Genomic DNA, 22,187 nt, shown 5'->3' with positions numbered 1-22,187 from the left:
GGCTAGTTAAACAGAACCATAAAGCCAGCTTCAGCTTTTAAAAGCCAAGTACCAATAGCTTTTAGTTTTTCACCAACACTTTTGATGTTATTGAAAACCAAATGATATAGAAAAAAAGACATTGCTAACTAAGTGGAAAGGCAAATCTAGAGTCAGATTCTGAATGTGAAGAAGTTTTAGATATACCTTACCAGTGGTTCCCAACCTTTTTGGCACCAGGGACTAGTGCTCCTCTGAGAATCTAATGCCTGATGATCTGAGGTGGAGCTGAGGCAGTGATGCTGGAGCTGGGGAGTGGCTGCAAATACAGATGAAGCTTCGCTCACTTGCCTGTCACTCACTTCCTGCTGTGCGGCCTGGTTCCTAACAGGCCACGGACTGGTACTGGTCCATAGCCGAGAGGTTGGGGACCCCTGCCTTTGTCAATTTAGTTCATTTATAATCTTCTTATTTTGTGTATGCACCAGAGGATCAACCATAAAAATCTATTCAGTCTAAAAGCTTGCTTTCAATAAATATGAAATAAAAATTCTGAGTGAAAGAAAGCACTGCATAACTTTTCTGTTACTCTTTTGATCTCCTTCCTCAAGGTAGGCAGTAATACTTCTGGTTGACCATCAACCTTTCTTGATATTGCCACAGGAATAAATGTAAGATATGTTATCTGAACACTTTACCCCTAAGGGTAGTTCTAAGCACATCTTCCTTTATTCCGCCCCAGAGAAGTCGTGATGAAACAATGCCAAAAACACATTAATGAGTCATAGTACTAAGTACTGCTTCCTAAGTAAATGGTAAAAAGATCAAATGTTCTTGCCATCTACAGGAGAGGTCTTGGATCTTTTTTATTCTCTTCTTTCATACAGATTGTGCAAAAAACCAAAAAAACCAAAAAACAAAAACAAAAAAACTGCCTCCTATGTTGGGAAGGCTATTGAGAAAATAGATGAGAAAATCAGGGTACAGCCAAGGGAAAAAGTGGCATGGGACTGACAGCCTGATTCTAATCTAGATTAAAAAAAAAAAAAAAAAAAGCCTTTTCACTAGGGCTGAGCTCTACATGGGGCTTTAAAACCTAAGCCTGTAGCAATAAAGTGAGTATATGTCCAGGATGTGCTTAGGAATTTATAAGGGTGGTGGCCGCAGGCTCTGGTATACCAAATATAGAATTGGAACTGCTTAGAAATACAGCTAAAAGTTCATTTTAAGAAACATTTGTTTTCCTCCTGCATAACAGGATCCTAAGCATCACCACTTTAGTAAATATAGAAACTTATAAGCAATAAATAACCAATATGCCATTTTTAGGGATGAATAAAGTTCCGTTTTAAATGTAGAAAAAAATGAGAAGTAGTAAATTGTTTTACCTTAAATGATCCAAGAATATCCTTTAAGGGCTCTTCATAAAACTCATCTCTTCCAAAGAACAGCAGTAACTCAAAGAAACTCCTAAAAAGAATAAGTGAATGATAACTTTTATCACTTCTTTGATTTTTTGCCCCAATTTAAAAGTCTCAAAAGATAATAGCTATGTAATAACAGATATCTAGTTTTTAAATAGTGGTTTTGAAACAGTAATCAATTAGGATTCGTGTTGTTTTTATAAAATAGAAGTGTCTTCAAGGAAAATGCAAAGAAATACACTGATGTTCTAGAACTACAGAATGAACAATTACATTATTCATGTCTACCAGTGTTTACTGCAAAAAAAAAGAAAATGCAGCAGTATATCAGGTGGCAAAAATATGGGTACACATGTGAAGATGAGCTAAATGGGCATACATTTCTAGTAAAATGGGCTCCAGAGAAAATTCAAAATCTAATTTTTTTCAGAGGGATATAAAGGATGAATCAACTGACATAAAAATATAAGTTAGAGGGTTACCCTGAAACTCTCAGCCAACATTTACATATTAGCAATATCATTGCTTATATAGTCAATTAATGACACATGGATCCTCAAACTCTAGGCTTACCTTGATTATCCCACTCATGGCAACTCCCCAAATTCTGTGGTTCCTTATTTTTAAATAAATTATTTTGGAAAATACCATTATTAAATATTTTATGTGCCTTTAATAATTCATGAGTTCATACAGGAAAAAATATGACTTCCTAATCATGAGCATGGAAACCTATAAAATTATCATATATTACTTAGTAATCCTAAAGTAGAGCAAATAATAAACCCCTTGAAATCTTTAAATTTTAATTCATGCAGAAGATACTCAACTAGGAATAGCTAAAGTTGTATTTTTTATAAATACTTCTTGCCTTTAATCAAAATTAATCACTAATGAAGACTGAAAATTTTAAAATGCAAACATTAACTGAGACTATATCATTTTAAAAATTATATAAAAGACCTAAGTATTACACAATAGTTACAAAAACTCTTCTAAATGTAGCATAGCAACCATACCCCATAAACCAATATTTTTATAAATTTGACTAGTTAAAATTTAAAATGTCAATAGACTAAAAACCATAAAAGCAATCAAAAGCAAAATGATACAGAGAAATAATCTTTGCTGATTTCCTTACTTAAAAAGCTTATATAAGTAATTTTAAAAAGTCAACACCCCAGTAGAAAAATGGGAGACACTACTCACAGAAAAGAAATGCAAGCAGATTTTTTTCAAATATGAAACGATGCTTTACTTTACTCATAATTAAATAGTATTTATGAAGATGAAATACCATTTCTCCTTCATATTTTTTAAAATAAAAATGCCGAATTAATTATATTCATATTTTTAAAAATGAAAATGCTGATATGTTCTATGACAGTTCTGATGTGGAAAAATAGGCTCTGATATCTGCTGGAGGGATGACAAATAGTACCTCTTTTAAGGGCAACACAGTAATAGTCATCAAAATTTAAAATGCACATATGCCATCTGACTGAACAACTCCACTGCTAAGAATTTAATCTTCCAAATATACACATATAAACTCAAAGATGTATATATAAGGATATGCAACCACAGATGGTTTGTAGTAGCAAAAGAACGGACACATACTAAATGTCTAACTCTTCCAGGGAACTAGGTAATTACAATACATCCATACAATGAAATATAATGCAAATATTAATGAAAGTATTAGTGAGAATATATATTTATATCTCTATGAGTAGATAAGAAAAAACTCCAAGATATATTGCTAAGCAAAGATGCAGAAATATATTTATTGAATTATCATTTGTGTACATGTAGAAGTAGAAACTCATGTTTCATACCTGTTGTATTTCCTATTGACTAGTAGTCCAAGGGATCAACTAAATGTTTAGAAATCAAGTTGTCTAACCCTCATGGAAGAAAACAATTCAAGGGCACAGAGTAAATATGTCCAAAATAGAACAAAGTAGGACCTCAAATTATACATAGCACTCTAGAGCTGAGCTGGCAAACTACTGCTCACAGGCCAAATCTGGCCCAAGGAAGGCCTGTTGCTATCTAATGCAAGAGTAAGAATAGTTAGCCATATTTAAATTGTTAAAAGAAAAATCAAAAGAGTATTTCATGACAAGAAAAAACTACATCAAATTCAAATATCACCATCAATAAATAAGTTATTATTGGAACACAATCACATCCATCTATTTACATATTGACAATGGCTGCTTTCACACTACAGTGAGTAGTGGCAACAGAGACCTTAAGTGTTAAGCCTAAAATATCTGGCTCTTTTACTTACCTGTGGTCTAGAACCACACTGGGTTTGAATCTCAACTCCACCACTCACTTGACATGTAACCCTGGGCAAGTCACTTAATATCTATATGCCTCAGTTTCTTTATTTATAAAATAGAAACAGTAATAGTAGCTACCTCTTATAAAGCACTTAGAAAAATCCCTGGTAGAGCTATAGGTGTTTGCTAATAATATAGTACACTACTTTTATTGTTAACATTGCCATCCAAGTTTCCTTCAACAATCTAAGAGGAAACACAAGATCTTCACAGATTTGTTCTTCTCAGCTGTGTATGTTTCAATTTTGTTGAAATAAGACATTAATTTTTCTTCACGTAAATTATGAAGATTGTTAGAAAAGGTTTCTTTCCAACAATGTAATATTGTATAATGTTTATATCAGTTTTTAATGCTGAATGTTTAAGATGTTTGTAAGTATATATTTAATATGTTTAATATGTAATAGTCTATACATTAATCAATTTATAATTAATCCTAGTCCAAATTATAGGTTACCTACAGTTCATTTACCTAAATTATTCAAAACAGAATTATCTAAACAAAATGACATATAAAAACATAGACTACATTATAGATAGTATGCCTTCCGAATTTAAAAAAATGATACCATACATAATCATACTTATTTGACTTTCATCAATCAGTATACTCCTATTAGCTATGCAAGCTTAAATAACCAGAGTACCACTACAGTCCCTATTTATGAAATAAATTATATTCTGTCAGCAGGATGCTTAGAAGTCAGACCATATTTTCCCATATATTACAAATGGTAAAAACTTACCAGACTTTTTCGGGTTGAGTAATTTTATGATTCCACTTCATTTCCACTTTGGCTTAATATATACACCTCTGTATTCTAAGTTTTTAGTGATTACCCCAAGGTTGACAATATATATCTTTAATAAGTCCCAGCCTGCCTTCAAATAATATTATGTTGCTTTGGGTACAACATAATAAATCTTTGTGCTATTTTTGTCATTCACTTTAATTTAAAATATTCTATAAACCAACAGTACCTCTACTGCAATTTTTGCTTTAGTTTTGGCATTTAGAGAATATGACACATAGGCTGGATGCCAGTTTTTGTAAAAGTTTTACTGGAACAAAGAAATATACATTCATTTATGTATTGTCAAAGGCTACAAGAACAGAGTTGAATAGTTACAACACTCTATGGTCTGCAAGTCTAAACTATCTGGCCTTTTAAAAAATTGTTTGCCCCCTCCCTGCTCTACAACAGTTACGTTTCACGGTGATTAAAAATAATCAAAATTCCATTTTATATATATTTTCAGTTTTTATCATTTCAAGTTCTCTTAATTTCTTTAGGTAGATTTTCTATCTGGCATCATATTTGTGGTACATTTTTTTGTAGTTCAGGTCTTCTGGGAATGAAGTCTTTCAGTTTTTGCTTTCCTGAAAACATTCTTATTTCTCTTTCTCAAATTGAGAGTTAAAAGTTTTTTTTTCTTTCAGCACAATAAAGATGTCACTTCATTGTGTTCCAGCTTGCATAGTTCTTGAGATGTTGGCTGTATTTCTTAACTTTAGTCTTCTAAATTATGTAACATCTTTTACTCTAGTGGCCTTCAAGATGCTCTGTGATTTACCAGAGTTTGAATTTATGCATCTCTGTGATCTAGGTGATAGGTATTGTGTGTGTGTTTCAAATTATCCTCCTTGTTCTCCGCGTTTTTTGAATCTGTGGTTTCAGGTTCCTCTACAGCAATAATTACATCTCTTATGAGGTCCCTTCTCATATAAGTCAGTGCCTCTTCCTTTCATCAACCAATTCTAGTCTCTGGGCTCTACCAATAGCTCATCCTTTCTTTGTTCTTCTATTCCTTGAGCTAACAGCAACTTACTAGAGTGCTAAGTCTGGGTTTACCATCCATTCCTTGTCTTCTCTCTTGGATCTTCTAATAACTTTGAAAAAGATTCTATGAATTAAAATAAATTCTCTATCAAATTATCTAGCATGACTTATATTTCCCTAACTAGATCTTGATTGAAATAACCTATATATCTTAATCAAAAAGAAAATGAAAAAGGAAACAAAAATAAACTTACTGATGATCATTCCCTAACAAGACCAACAGGAAATTATTTTCTGTCCCTCCAGTTCCAAAATTAGAATGGAGAACTTTCAGAATATTATAGCTTAAGAACTATAACCAATAAGCTATAGACAAAATGAGTCACTTATTTATATTAAATATTAAAAAATATATGTTTGTCTTGGTGCCTTGATCGTATGAGATGTTCTTTTTTTTCCCCGATTGAGTTGTAATTGACATTTAACACTATATTAGATTCATGTGTACAACATGATTCAATATTTGCAAATATTACAAAACGAGTGCCAAAAGTCTAGTTAACATTCATTACCACACAGTTACAATTTTTGTCTTACAGTAAGAACTTTCAAGATCTACTCTCAGCAACTTTCAAATATACAATAGAGTATTATTCACCATAGTCACCATGCTGTATATTACATCCCAATGACCGATTTATTTTATAACTGGAAGTTTGTATCTTCTGACCACCTCCACCCATTTGGCCTACCTTTCGACCCCCACCTATGGCAACCACCAACCTGTTCTCTGCATCTGAGTTTTGTTTTGTTTTAAATTCCACATATAAGTGAGATCATATTTTATCTTTCTCTATCTTATTTCACTTAGCATAATGCCTTCAAGGTCCATCCGTGTTGTCACAAATAGCAATATTTCCTTCTTTTTCTATGACTGATAGTATTCCATTACATATATATGTGTGGTATATCACATTTTCTTTATCCATTCATCCAATGATGTACACATAGGTTACTTCCATGTCTTGGCTACTATAAATAATGTTTCAGTGAACACAGAGATACAAATATCTTTTTGAATTAGTGTTTTTGTTTCAGATATGTAAGAGTAGAATTGCTGGATCATATGGTAGTTCTATTTTTAATTATCTGATGAACCTCCATAATTGTTTCCCAATTTACACATCCACCAACAGTGCATAGGGTTCTCTCTTCTCTATATTCTTGCCAACACTTATTATCTTTTTAATAAAAGCCATTCTAACAGGTGTGAGGTGATATGTTATCGTGGTTTTGATTTTATTTTTATCGGTAGTTTCCTTTGCTGTGCAAAAGTTCCTTAGTTTGATGTAGTCCAACTTGTTTATTTTTGCTCTTGTTGTCTTTGCTTTTGTTATCAAATGAAAAAAAAAATCGCTCTTAAGACCAATGTCAAGGAGCTTACTGTCTGTTTTCTTCTGGGAGTTTTATGGTTTCGGGTTGTATGCTCAAGTCTTTAATACATTTTGAGTTGATTTTTGTGTATGATATAATAGTGGTTCAGTTTCATGCTTTTAAATGTGGCTGTCCAGTTCCCCCAACACCATTTATTGAAGAGACTATCCATTCCCCACTGTATATTCTTAGCTCCTTTGTTGTAAATGTATTGACCACACATGTGTGGGTTTACTTTTGGGCTCTCTATTCTGTTCTACATGCTCTCTGTTGATCTATATGTTTCTTTTTATTCCAATACCATATTGTTTTGGTTAGCTTTATAATATAGTTTGAAATCAGGAAGAGTGATGCCTCCAGCTCTGTTTTTCATTCTCAATATTGACTTGGCTATGCAGGATCTTTTGTGGTTCCACATAAATTTTATGAACTGTTTGTTCTAATTCCATGAAAAATGCCATTGTATTTTTGATAGACATTGCACTGAATCTTTAGTTTGCTTTGGGTAGTATGGACATTCTAACAAAATTAATTTTACCTTCTTGGTGAAATTTATTCCTAGGTATTTTATTTTTAATGAAATTGTGAATATGATTGTTTTCTTAATTTCTCTGACATTTATTGGTGTATAGAAACACAACAGACTTTTAGCCACTGATTATGTATTCTGCAACCTTACTGAATTAGTTTATTAGTTTTAACAATTTTTTGGTAGAGTCTTTAGGGGTTTCTATATATATATCATGTCACCTGCAAATGGAGACAATTTTACTTCTTTTCTTATTTGGATGCCTTTTATTTATCTTGCTTGATTGCTCTGGCTAGGACTTCCAGTACTCTGTTGAATAAAAGTGGTATGAATAAGCATCCCTATCTTTTTCTCAATCCTAGAGGATAAACTTCAGCTTTTCACCATTAAGTATGATGATGTTAGATGATGAGGACTTGTCATATATGGCTATTACAAACTTGAGGAACATTTTCTCTATCCATTTTGTTGAGAGTTTTTATCATAAATGGATGCTGTATTTTGTTTAATGTTTAATGTTCTGCATCTATTAAGAAGATCATATGGTTTTATCCTTCATTTTCTTAATGTGGTATATCACAGTGATTGATATGCAGATATTGAACCATCCTTGCATCTGTGAAATAACTACCACTTGGTCATGGTGTATAATCCTCTTCATGTATTGTTGTATTTGGTTGCTGATATTTTGTTGAAAATTTTTGCATCTATGTTTATCAGGGATATTGACCTGTAATTTTCTTTTCTTGTGGTGCCTTTGTCCAGTTTGGGTATAAGGGTAATGCCTGCCTCATAAAGTAATTTTGGAAGTGTTTCCTCTTCTTTGATTTTTTGCAAGAGTTTGAGAAGGATTGATATTAATTCTTCTTTGAATGTTTGGTATAATTTACCAGTGAAGCTGTCTGATCTTTAACTTTTGTTTGTTGAGAGGTTTGTGATTACTGATTAAATCTCTTTACTAGTAATCAGTCTGTTCAGATTTTCTATTTCTGCACGATTCAATCAGGGTAGGCTGTATGTTTCTAAGAATTTATTAATTTCTTCTAGGTTATCCAATTAGTTGGCACATATTTGTTCATATTAGTTTCTTCTGATCCTTTGTATTTCTGTGGTATCAGTTGTAACATCTATTTCTGATTTATTTATTTGAGCCTCTTTATATCCTAGGTGAGTCTACCTAAAGATTTACTTTTATCATTTCAGAAAACCAGCTCTTAGTTTCATCAATCTTTTCTATTATCTTTTTAGTCCCTATGTCATTTATTTCTGCGCTGATCATTATTTCCTTCCTCCTGCTAAATTTGAGCTTTATTTGCTCTTCTTTTTCTAGTTCCTTTACGTGTAAAGTTAGATTGTTTATTTGCAAACTTTCTTGTTTCTTGAGATAGGCATTTATTGCTATATAGAATTGCTTTTGCTCCATTCCATAAGTGGTGTTATACTGTATACCCATTTTCATTTGTTTCAAGGTTTTTTTTTTTTTTTAATTTCTCTGTGATTTCTTCTTTGACTAACTGGTTGTTTAGTAGCATGTTGTTTATTCTCTACATATTTGTGAGTTTTCCAGCTTCCTTCTTGTAGTTGATTTCTTTTTTCATACAACTGTGGTCAGAAAAGATGCTTGATATGACTTCAATCTTAAATTTGTTAAGACTTGCTTTGTGGCTTAACATATATCTATCCCATGAGCTTGAGAAGAATGTGTATTTTGTTGCCTTTGGATGGAATATTATGTATATGTCTATTAAGTCCATAGCAATATGAACAGCTTTTAGTCTACTGCTTTTTAACTTTTTTTGTGTGTGTACCATGACTAAGAGAATTATCAAGCTCTTTCCTTTAGTTATATTAGAAGAACAAATACCATTTTAAAAAATGACACATGTACCTCCCTCTAGATTCTGATACATACAAATCCTCAAATAACATTGTTTTGTTCAATGTAATTTTGTTATAATGTTGATGAGATGCTGTAGGAATTTAATTCTTATTTATATCAATTAGCCTATGATAAAACGGGTATCATTATACATCGTTTCACTTAAAGTCACCTATCAACAATGTTAAGTGAGGACTTACTATATTAATATGGGTGAGAATAGGGTATGTCATCACCTGATCACTTTTCATCTCTGCCAACACAAATATACTAGTTAATAATCCCTCTTTTTGGCCATAAATTACTATAGTCTCAACTACTTCACTCCAAAATTAAAAGGAGCAATAAAGACCAAAATTACAGGGAAAAAGATTCTAGTCACAACTAGCACCAAATAAAATTTGGAGTTTCTAAAATGGCCAGTATAAATAAATGCACACAGGTTTCTCTCATGTTGACTTTAGCTATAACAAATCCTGGGAACAAAATGTTATAATGCAATGATAAAGAAAAACAAAACAACGTTTAAGGAATTTAGTAAGGGAATCAAATCAAAACCACCACCTTCCCCCTAAAAAACAAATGGCCCTTTACAATTAGTCCTTCTTCCTCTGATTTCTTGGCTGTTTCTAAATTAGTTAAAGTCTAGACCCAAGTTATAAATACAACCAAATAAAACTTGGCTGTAACAGAGACTGAAATTAGACACAAATTCTATGTTCAAAATATAGTACAATTCAGCAACATAATCGGAAAGTGTCTCTAGGTCACGACATGTGTGGGCTAGCACATGAATGTGTAGCCATTCTAAATAAGAGGCTGATTATACCCACTCGATTCCATGAAAAAGAAGGCCCTCTGGTATTCTTTCATAGGCAGTTTGGCATACTATACACTTTTAGTGTTTGCCACTACATATGCTAAACGCTACTAGATGAACTAGTGCCCTCCTCCTGTGGACCCTGTGAATCCTTGTGGACCTAATAGCTGCCAAGCAAATACCGCCTGTCTCACACTTAACCGTGCCTGGAATGCTGAAATCTATGAACATTTACTTTCCATTGGGCTAAAGGAGGCTGAGAAGGCACCATTAAAGTTTACTTTAATTTTATGTAAAACTGGTAAAGTCTATGTTATTTATCTTAAAGGTCCACTTAGTTTCAAGGTGTTCAACTTTGTTCTACTTTTAAAACTTAGGAATTATTTACCCAATCTAAAACACAAAAACACTAAGAAAAAAGTCAGAACTTAACTCAGATTTGCAAAATTTTCCTAAATTCTCAGGCCTCAGTCTTCTTATATATAAAAGGGAATTAATTTGAGGTTCTTTTTTGTGCAAATACATACATACACACATAGCAAAATCTTCATTTCTTTCAAAAATACAGTTTACAGGGAGGGTCATCCCAGCTAAAATTATAGTTGATTTAAGACAAATCTCTATATGACTATTCATTACCATAAAATCTAAAAAACAGTAATGAATAAAAATAGAATCTATTTCCCTTCCCTGTAAAGAACAAACCTGTAGTTTTTAGAGTCTCCAAGCCTATAGAAGGCAGATCTTCATATATAAATGTATAATTGGGTATAGGCTTTTATGAAGGTGGACATATAGTCCAGACTACCACAGAATATAGAAACTTATATGTTATGTAGATATCTATGTTATATAGATAGATGCACTTATATAGAGAATATTATAGATATTACTTAAGTTGATCCTTTAGTTCATCTATAAATTTTAGGTATGTCATGATTTAAAAATTAAAAATACATGATATACATCATAAATAAGAATTCTACAAATAGATATGAATTATAATGAAATCCATTAATATCCTGACATCCTGTCCAGGCACCTTGAACATTCTGTTTGCAGTCCCTGGGAGGCTCTAATGCTCCTTCATGTAATTAAATGCTACCATTTCTTCAGATCTCAGCTCAAGTGTTAGTTCATCTAGCATTTCCCTGACTTCCAAGACCAAGTCAAGTTCCCTGTTAGACTTTCTCATTGTACCCTGTAATTCTTTCATGATTACAATTACACAATAATGTGACTCTTATTATCTTTTAGCTCTGTAAAGTCTTTAAGAACAAGGACTTAAGTATCTTATTTTCTACTTTATCCCTAAAACCAAGCACAGAGATTTACAGAATGACTGAATGAATAACTATGGAATAATTGTCAGATAAATTTTCTGGCTTATATATTTATTTAAATAAAACAGAATTATAGACCTACTACTCTTTTAATAGTACCACCACATTCTTTTGGTATTAAAAATATAATTAAATGTTGTTAAAGTAAATTCAAACAATGCAAAATCTTTTCTTTATAAGAAACACTACTATAAATTATAAGATAATTTTCTTCTGCCTACACTGTCTTAGATAAGGTTTGCTTCTGCTTAATACGTTATTCTTTTCATGAGCAGTAGTAGAAAAGCTAGCAAGCAATAAAACGGAAGTCAACCAATGACTTAAATTTTTTTTAAAAGTACTTTTGTAAGCCTTAAAAGCAATTTCACATTACAACATTAAAGTTAACAAAGATCATAGAATAAATGAAGAAAATCCATATAGGCACTGAAAGAGGAATAATACTTCTTGCTTACAAATAATATATTTCTAGTAATACTTTTTTTTTTGCTCAGAAATCAGTAGAGATTAACTGAAATCATTTTGGAAGCTTTCAAAACAACATATAAAAATATTCCCTGTAGTGGACATCTATTATGTTTGTCTACCTAGCCAGTTCTTCATGCTACCTCACTCACTTCTTGAGGGAACTGCTTATCCTTCCAATATTTCTATGGTTCTGATGGGGCTGCTGATGCAGTCTCCTCATTTCTCCTAGCCACAAGGTGGGTCTGTCATCAGACTGAAACAAAAATGTTACCACACTTTCTTCAAACAGTGATTAGTCCAAGCAATAGACACATAACCTCAGCTGGACCCAAGTCCTCCAAATATTCTGGGTATTAAAGGTGGAAGGAGGGGGTCTCTTCTTCCTTGGTTAATAAACTAAGTTTAATGCCAAAACTGTCAGCAGCCCTGAGAGAATGAAGCCAAAAGGGAAAAAATGGAAAGGGAGAGAAAAGTTTTGGATAATATTTTGTTCTCCGGATTCAGAAAATCCTGAAACTAGTACTAATGCTTGATTTTCCATGGTTTAGTCATCTAATAAATCCCTCTGCATCCCCTCCCCCTGCCTCTTTGTTTGTTTGTTTAAATTAGCTTGAGTAAGATTTGTCAATTATAACAAAAGTCCTAATACATTTCCCATATTTATTTAGGCATGATAAACTAAATGTAAAAATATAGTTCTCTTTAACTGTCTCGCTCTTACAAATCTAAGTAATGTTATATTCTGAACTCTCCTCCCCACCCCTACAATTTTTTTCAGCTTTATTGGGGGGTATAATGGACCAATAAAAATTGTATATAGTTAAGGTGTACAACTTGATGCCTTGATATACATATAGATGGTGAAATAATAATCACAATGAAGCTGGTTAACATATCCATCTCCTCACATAGTTCCCTCCTACAGTGTTAAATATATACAAATACACTTTTAAAGAAGCACAATGTACATACACTCTTCAATTTTTTATATAGAAATAAAACAAAAAAAATCTAGTTTATATATATGAAATTAACAAACCTTTAAGATTGAAAAATGCTAAGTGCATAGAAAGCCTTCGACCTTCTCTCTCGCTAGTCCAATGCCTCAGAATTAACAACTTTGAATATTTTTAATAATCTTTGCTATTATTTCTTGATTTTCATGAGCATTAGTAGAAAAGCTAGCAAGCAATAAAATATTATCTCTTGACTTCCTGCATGGGAGAATTTAATTCCTCACACAACCAATTCCACCTTCTCAATATTATTATTTCCTCTATTATTTATCTTTGTAACTTTACTTCTTTATTTATGGTTTCACGTACAACTGATACTCCAGTTTGTAAAATAAGAATTAAAGGAAGGATACCGTGCCCTTGTACTTCACTTTCAACTCACAAGTTCCATTAAATACTCTTACATTGAAAGTTAATAATTTCCCTCTGTTCTATAATTATTTTTGTACTTTTAAGTTTAAAGTCAATAAGCATCATTTACATTAAGAAAACTATATAAATAATATTCAGAGCACATCTAAGGTTTCTATGACTCTGTGTCCTTTCCTGTTCAGATTATTTTTAATTTTCCTGATGTGTCTAATTTCCTTTTTATTTCCTTTGCCTTGTCTTTTAGCATTACCTTTAATGGTTCCAAATTCTCAAGGTTAGTCTCAAATCTCCAATTTTACTGGATATTTCCCTTATGAAGTGACGTATCTGTAAAACCTATTGCTATCCTGAGACTTCTCTTCCCTCTAAAGTAAAAACTACTGTTTTCTAGGTTCACTGTCATCTGACTTTTTATATTATACTCTCACCTGGAGCACCCTCTCTAATAACTTCCCAAGAAAGGGTATGTGGACAAGTCAATCTTCTAGGTCTTTTCATGACTGGAAATGTTCTTTCTACTCCCATACTTCACTGACAGTTTGAGTGTAAAATTCTACATTGAAAGTAATTTCCCCTCAAATCTTTAAAGACACTGATTAATTATAGTCTATCACCCACTGTTGGTTTTATAAAGACTGAAATCAATCTGATGTTTGTTCCTCTACAGGTAACCTAGTTTTTCCTCTCTAGAAGGTATTTAAGTCTTTTCTTCATTTTTGATATTTTGAATTAGCAAAATGATGTATTTAGTTGAGTATCTTTCATATTCATTGTGCTGAGCATTTCTTGGTCTCTTTCAGCCTGGAAACCCATGACTTTCAGTTCTGTGGAATTCTTTTATTACATCTTCAAAAATTTCCTCCAGTGTATTTTCTCTAAATTCTTTTCTGGCACTCTAATTAGAACCACCATATTATTATTATTATTATTATTATTATTATTATTATTATTATTTTTAATGATACATTCCTTCTCTTTGGTTTTGGTTTACATTCTTCATTATTTCTTCAACTTTACTTTCCAACCTTCCTACAGAAAGAGGTTAAAATTTAGCCATCGTATTTTCTTAATTTCCTCAAACTCATTTTTGGTATCTCATTATTCCTTTCATACAGCATGATACGTTGATGTTTTAATGTTATACATATTTTCTCAACTCTCTCTGAAATATTCATTATAAATTTTATATTTTGCTTTTTTCCCTCCAATAGTAACACTATTACTTCCAGATATTTTGTTTGTTTTCACTGTATTTTATTCAAGTTAAAGGCATTCCTCATATGTTTGATGATTCCTGAATACCTATTAATATTTAAGAATAAGGCCATGAGCAAATTAATTGGGAGCCCTATGAACATGTCTAGAGTTTGGTGACTGATAATTTTTTCTTCAGGATAATTAAGTGGTTAGCTAGCTGTCTCAAAGAGGAACCCTTAATTGACAGAACGTAAAAAGTAGCAATACTGTTTCCCCACCTCACTCTAGGCCCTAAGGCCTGGTGACTGGCCTGAATGGAAAAATTGCAATTAACTTCTTTATCTGCATTGTCCCAAAGTATCATTCCCTACTCTCTAGTTCATACCTTGCAAGTTCAAATTCTAGACCTCTCTAAGATTCTGGGGGGAGGGGGTAAAGCCAGACTATCTTCCTATTTTACAAGGCAGAGGGTAATTTTGTTTTAAAAAATGTTTTACATATAAGTCATGAGTTGCTTAAAAATAGGAATATGTCCTGAGAAATGCATTGATAGGTGATTCTGACATTGTAAGAGCATTATAAAGTGCACTTACATAAACCTAGATGGTATAATCTACTACACACCTAGACTATAAAGTATATATACCTTATTGCTACTAGGCTATAAGCCTATACAGCATGTTACTATACTGAATACTGTAGGCAACTGAAACACAATCATAAGTATTTGTGTATATAAACCTATCTAAAAATAGAAAAGGTACAGTAAAAATACAGCAATAAAGATAAAAAATGGTACACCTGTATAGGGCACTTAGCATAAATGGAGCTTGTAGGACTGGAAGTTGCTCTAGGTGAGTTACTGAGTGAGTAGTGACTGAATGTGAAGGCCTAGGATTATTACTGTACAGTACTATAAGCTTTATAAACACTGTACATTTAGGCTATGCTAAATTTAAAAAATGTTTTTCTTTCTTTAATAATAAATTAACCTTTGCTTACTGTAACATTTTTACTGTATAAACTTTGTGTTTTTTAACTTAACTCTTTTGTAATAATATTTAGCTTAAAACACAAAGACATTGAACAGTTGTACAAAAATATTTTCTTAATATCCATATTCTATAAGTTTTATATTTTTAAATTTTTATTTATTTATTTACTATTTAAATATTCTTTGTTAAAAACTAAGACACAAACATGCACATTAGTGTAGGCCTAAAGAGGGTCAGGATTATCAATATCACTATCTCTCACTTCCACATCTTATCTCAATGGACAGTCTTCAGGGGCAATAACACACATAGAGCTGTCATCTCCTGTGATAACTATGACTTCTGGAATATCTCCAGGTGGACCTGCCTGAGTCATTTCTTCAGGATCTCACTCTTCAGAAATATGTCCATGGTAGTTTGTTTGGTTTATTTCTTTTTTCTTCATAGATTTGCCTGTAAGCATAAAATGCACATTCCTCTCTATTAATGAAAACCTTTTGGTGTTGGAGTCCATATTTTCAAACTTTTTAAGGAGCCTGATGAGATCTGCAAAAGCTTCTGCTAAACCCTTCACTGTGAATTTTCTTGGGTGTTCTTTTTTTTCTGTCAATTCTTTTCACTAATTATAGGAGGGTAAAAAGGATAAACCCAAGTGCTCAGTTTATGATCTTTAACTCAAAGTCCTCTACAAGTATTTTTTAAAACAAGGAGTTTCCTAACCTTTTTCTGGCCAATTTAAGGTCCTTCTGTTCAGTGGTCCCCAACCTTTTTGGCACCAGGGACCAGTGTTCCTGTGAGAATCTAATGCCTGATGATCTGAGGTGGAGCTGAGGCGGTGATGCTAGCTGGGGAGCGGCTTCAAATACAGATGAAGCTTTGCTCGCTCGCCCACTGCTGACCTCATCCTGTGCTGCCCAGCTCCTGAGAGGACATAAACTAGTACTGGTCCCGGTCCGGGGGTTAGGGACCCCTTCTGTTAACTATGATGGCCTTTTTGAGGGAAGACTTTAGGAAAGGTACCTTCTACAGAGAAAATAAAAACCAATTCTCAAATACATCAAGAAAAATAATACTTTATAAGAAGAGTACTTACAAAGCAAGGCTACTCAAAACATATTGTACGTGCTCACATTCATCTGGGAATGATGTGCTGGCTGATGTAAAACAGCAAAGTGCAGTCTGAAGAACTTGAAGCTGTGGCAAAGGCACCTGCCATCTTCCAGCATAATCTTCAACCACCTGATAGGAAAGCAATCCAAAAGTACATTTTTTTTTAAACTTGGATAAAATGTACTACATAATACATTTAAATGTACTACATAATACATAATATAATATTAGTTAAGCATGAACACACATGATTGGGTGGGAGCTCCATATTGTTTGTTTTCATGGTAAACATCTGAAAATTAACCATTATCTTTAAAAATGTGGAAAAGAACATTATATGAATGACTGTACTGTTCAGCTGCTAAATCTTTACCAAACTTTGTAACATGCATACTCTTCACCTCCTATATCATGCTTGTCAAAATACCAGTTATCAAATATTAAAACAGCTAGACAGCAAAATATAGTCATAAAGAAAATCAGAAATGATTATGCATTATTATTATCATTATTTGTAAGACTGAACTCTAAGCATTCTGGCAACAAGTGAGAATTAAAGATATAGTGACATGATGTTCTCATTATGAAAATTTAAACTGTACTATATTATGGAGAAAATAGTCCATATCATAGTCTTGGCTCTGTCACTTGTTTTATGAATTGGATAGGTCATCTTCCTTCTCTATGCATTAGTTTCCTCACAATAAAATGGAGACACTAATGCTTACCTTGGGATAATTTGAGAAAACATTTTAGAACTATCAATTGCTATAAAATATTGACCTATAATATATATCTAAAAACGTATACCTATAAAATTATGATCTATAAAATTATGCCAGACTGCTGTATATTTTCAAAAATCATCATATAAAACATATTGGCAAATTATGGCCTACAAGCCAAATTTGGCCTGTTGCCTGTTTCTGTACAACCCATGAGCTAAGAATGGATGTTATATTTTTAAATGGTTGAAAAAAATATTTTGTGATGTGTGAAAATCATATGAAATTCAAATTTCAATGTCCATAAAGTTTTATGAGAACATACCCAGGTTCATCATTTACATATTACCTATGGTTGCTTTCTGGCTACAACAGCTGAGTTGAATAGTAATGACAGAAATCATAAAGCTCACAAAACGTAAAATGTTTAACATCTGCCCCTTTACAGAAAAAGTTTTCCAACACTGATTTAAAAGCTGGGAAAACTAGAGCAGAAGGAAAAAGCCAAGAATATTCAGAGCTTAAGGACTTCTCATACTAATCACTTCCCGTTGGGAGATAATTTTCCAGTCTCTTGTATTTCTATAGCTTTTCAAAGAGAGGCTCTGACTGCCTTCATCTTTTCAAATATATTTATAAGAAACAGCCTTGAAAAATAAAGATGATGTCTCCCTCAAGACCAGTGAGTCTATTTTCTGTCCAGAAAAATCGAGATGTCGTCTTCCTCTGGAGCAAAGGTTAGGCTGATATGCTTGCAGACCTTACAAGAGATTAGGGTTCCCTAAGTTTGGGGTTCCTGGGCTGTGATTAAAACCTACTTTGAGTGAAGAATCTGCTTGAGCCATTCCCAATACATTTATGAGACTTGAGGGGCAAAGGGAACCATCGTGAACTTTGAAGCTCATGCTGCTTGCTGTGCCATGAATAATAAAGTCCTTTATCTCTCACCTACGAGTTTCATGTTTTCTGCCAGCACCCATGATATTGTGGCAGGCTTTAGATAAACTGTCATACCCTTCATAGTTCTTTGACAAATTGCAATACCAGGTAGCTGGCATATGTCTCCAATGTTTCTAGGACCATGTGCCAGTAAAAAAGAAAGCTAGAGAGTATTATTTCTGTGTACTTGTATCCCTTCCAGATCTTATAGCCCTTATTATCTGGAAAGTAAAAATTACTACTAACTATGATAACCCCGAGTAGGACAGACTTTTCTAAAGCACTATAGGCCAAAAAAAGAATGTTAGATAAACATTCTTTTATGTAACATACTTTTGACGAAAGTATCTGACCGACCAGCTTAATTGTCTCTTTTTGGCCACACAACACTATATTAGTACCACATAAAAAACAGGCACCTGACAGTCTCACATTTTTCCTGTTCTCAGTCCCAAATAGTTTGCCCTAATCCATGTCTACTTACAACCTTATTCGTTTCCTATTTGGGGGCTGGGTTTATCTCCTTAGAAGAGAAGCTTCCTACTTTTTCAGCTTCCATTTTCATTATAGCTTTCCGTAACTCACCAACATTTAGCTACTAATACCCAGCCTGATTTTCCTGAGCCCAAATCTAACACAATAAAAGTCCTTGTTGACAACACTTACAATATGTTAGCCACAATACCCTTGAAGGGACATAAACAAAGTTGACTGAAATTTACATATCTTCTTACACTATTTAATGTCACACCAGACACTGCTAATTCACTATAATATTAACATACCACCATAACATTATTTCTTTTAAATATGTTCCTTAAAATATGTAATACTATACATTACATTATCCTTTTACTTTGAATTTTTTCTCCTATGCTATAAGTGCTATCATAAGCACTCAGCTAATAAGAGCTAATAACACAACATCATAATCTGCATGTGCTCTACCTGGCCATAGGACAGTGAGCAACACATCTTTCATTTTTCCTTTTCTTTTATATTCTATTAAGTAACAGATTTAACATAATGGTCAGAATCACGTTGAAGTTGCTGCAAACAAAGAAATAGTATTTACCGGGACCTTTAAAATCAACTATTTACTACAGTTCTAAATTCTCCAAGAAATAGGTCTAAGAAACAGAGACTCAAGATCAGCAGTCCATTAGGGATTGGTAGGAACCTTTTTTTTTTTTTTTTTTTTCCATTTTGAAGGTCATAACAAACATTACTGCAATGCAATTTACCATAAGGGATATAGCATATACTATACACTGTCATACCTTAATTTACCAAGGCAAATTACTGTGAGAATGAACACAGATTTATTCTCTGTTAAAACTGTCAAAATATCACACCCTGGGGGCGCCAGGCCCTGGGTGCATGCCCCGCCTTGAGAGATTCAGTTCTTAAGGGGAAACAGCAACATCCATAGGTCAGGGGTGGAAGTGGGGGAGGGGGGAATTAAGAAGGAGAAATAAAACTGTTAAAATAGAAACTAAATGTAAACTTATTAAGTTAAAATTACATTCATTGTTTAGGGACGCTAAAATGTATCATTTAAATTACTATAGACTGAAATGTATCCCCCTAAAATTTATGTGTTAAAGTCTTCACACCCAATGTGACTATATTTGGAGATCGAGTTTTGAGGGGAGAATTAAGCTAAATGATGTTGTAGGTTAGGGGTCCTACTCAGACAAGACTGGTAGCCTTGTAAGAGGAAAAGATCTCCTCCTCCTTCCATTCTACCTTCCCCACTCCCTCCCACCCCACCCTCCCTCACCACTTCCCACTCCACCCCCTCCCCACCCCACCATGGGCCATGGTGATGCCCAAAGAGAAGGCAGATGTCTGCAAGCCAGGAAGAGAGACTTCACTAGAACCTGCCCATGCTGACATCCTGATCTCAAACTTCCAGCCTCCAGAACCGTGAGAAAATAAATTTCTGTTGTTCAAGCTACCAAATTTGATATTTTGTTATGGTAACTGGAGCTGACAAATACACAAATGCATAAAAATAATAGAAATGTAGCAGTTAAAGAACCCCAAAAATATAATGTGGTCAAATAAAATACAGTTATCTGTTTCTTAACTGATAGCTCTCATTTTTTCTAACACAACAATGAAGACTGCCAAACACAAATTTGTCACTGAGCAAACAATCCTCTTGATTTCTAAATCCAAGTAATAATAAACTAGATCATTAACACAGTATCAAGCATGACTGCATTTCTATTGGTTGCCCATTCACATCCTTGTCATTTTCCACCTTGAAGTCTCCCACTGTCATCAACTTTCAATATTTTATACACCTCGCTGAGTTCACAGGCGTCAGTAAAGCTGTTCACTAATGTTAATTTCATCATTTGTTTACAGTGAATCCATCCACTTTCTAAATCTGATTAACAAACCAGAAAACACATTACTATTACCTTCCATTATAAGAGACTCAAAAAATGGCTACATTGCATACCTGTATTAATCTGGTGAACAAAGATTAACAAAATCTATACATTCAATGAATGTGTTAGTTTTCTACGTGGCTAAAATAAACACGGTAAGAAACATTAAGTTAGTCTTTTCCCCATCCCATCAGTATGATTATGTTATTCACTTGAAATGTAGCCACTGTATGTGTGTGTACACACACACACACACACACACACACACACACAAATATTCCCTAGTTTTGTCCACTGAGAAGATCTAGGAGTGATGACATTCCAAGAGCACTATGCACACTTAGGGGCAAAATCTTGGTTTCTAAACACTATTCTCCAAAAAAGGGAACTTGGGCTCCTATAGCCCTCCCCTAGCAGGGCTGGTGCAGGGAAAATACAAGGAGACTGGAACATTCTGTGGTGTCATAAAGTAATGAAATGCTGAAAAAACGATGGGATGCAGAAACACAGGAGCCAAGTGGAAAGAGCTCCTAATGACTAAAGCTGGAACAACTTAAGCAACAAAATAAATGATAATATTGGACTTTAATCCATAGAACCAGATAAATTTCCATGAGTCTATACTGATATAAATAATCAAATAAATAAATGCTAGAGATGAGACAGCTCTTCCTCACAATAGAATGCCAATAAAGAACATAGCAGGATAAAAAAGAAATAGAGAATCACCATCAGACAAATACAGAGTAATGACTGTTGCAGACAAGATCCATGGATCAACACTAATATTACATGTGAAAGTTTGAGCAGATGCAGGATCTGCTGTCTCAAAGTATCTCCCTCAAGACATTTATCAACTACAAAGAAATAGTAGCTTTAGAGCAGAGAAACCTGCCCCCCCACACACACAAACTTAAACAAGCCATCAAGGGAAATAAGACAAGAAAACACATCATTATCATAAATCTCTTGATATGATACACCAAGAAAGACACAATGGCATTTTTGTGGTACTTTTGCCAAAAAAATGCATAAACTCATTCCAATCATGAGAAATCATCAAATTAGAGAGTATTCTACAAGAAAACTGATCAGTACTCTTCAAACATGTCAGGGTCATCAAAGACAAGGAAAAACTGAAGAATTGTTACAGACTAGAAGAGACGAAAGGGAAATAACAGCTAAATACAACATGAGATCAGAGATAATATCCTGGAATAGAAAAAGCATTAGTGGATAAACCGGTAAATTTCTAATAAGGTCTATAATTTAGTGAATACTATATCCGTTATTTTCCTGTTCTTGATAACTGTACTGTTTTCTCCAAGTATAAAAATTAGCTCAATTTTTTTAAAATTTAAAAATAAATTATTTTGTTCCAACTCTTCCCCTCAAATTTCAATGTTCTCATTTTTTCTGGAGG

The 22,187-nt window shown here is 33.3% G+C and overlaps 1 protein-coding gene across 4 annotated transcripts in view; it reads right to left on the bottom strand.

Moving 5' to 3' along the window:
* ZNF654 (zinc finger protein 654) overlaps positions 1 to 22,187 on the bottom strand; it is a 74,026-nt gene that overhangs the window by 32,590 nt on the left and 19,249 nt on the right. For all 4 annotated transcript variants that reach the window (XM_006926247.3, XM_025042492.1, XM_015600174.2 and 1 more), the window contains exons 2-3: positions 16,682 to 16,827; positions 1,368 to 1,449 (exon numbers count right to left, since the gene is read on the bottom strand). In XM_006926247.3, coding sequence (XP_006926309.1) covers positions 1,368 to 1,449; positions 16,682 to 16,827 — 228 coding nt within the window. The remainder of the gene's footprint in view (positions 1 to 1,367; positions 1,450 to 16,681; positions 16,828 to 22,187) is intronic.

The sequence above is a fragment of the Pteropus alecto genome, unplaced genomic scaffold (genome assembly GCF_000325575.1).
Source record: "Pteropus alecto unplaced genomic scaffold, ASM32557v1 scaffold239, whole genome shotgun sequence".
Taxonomy (NCBI): Eukaryota; Metazoa; Chordata; class Mammalia; order Chiroptera; family Pteropodidae; genus Pteropus; species Pteropus alecto.
Note: the sequence above shows the minus strand (reverse complement) of the source record. Positions and strands in the feature narration are given on the sequence as shown.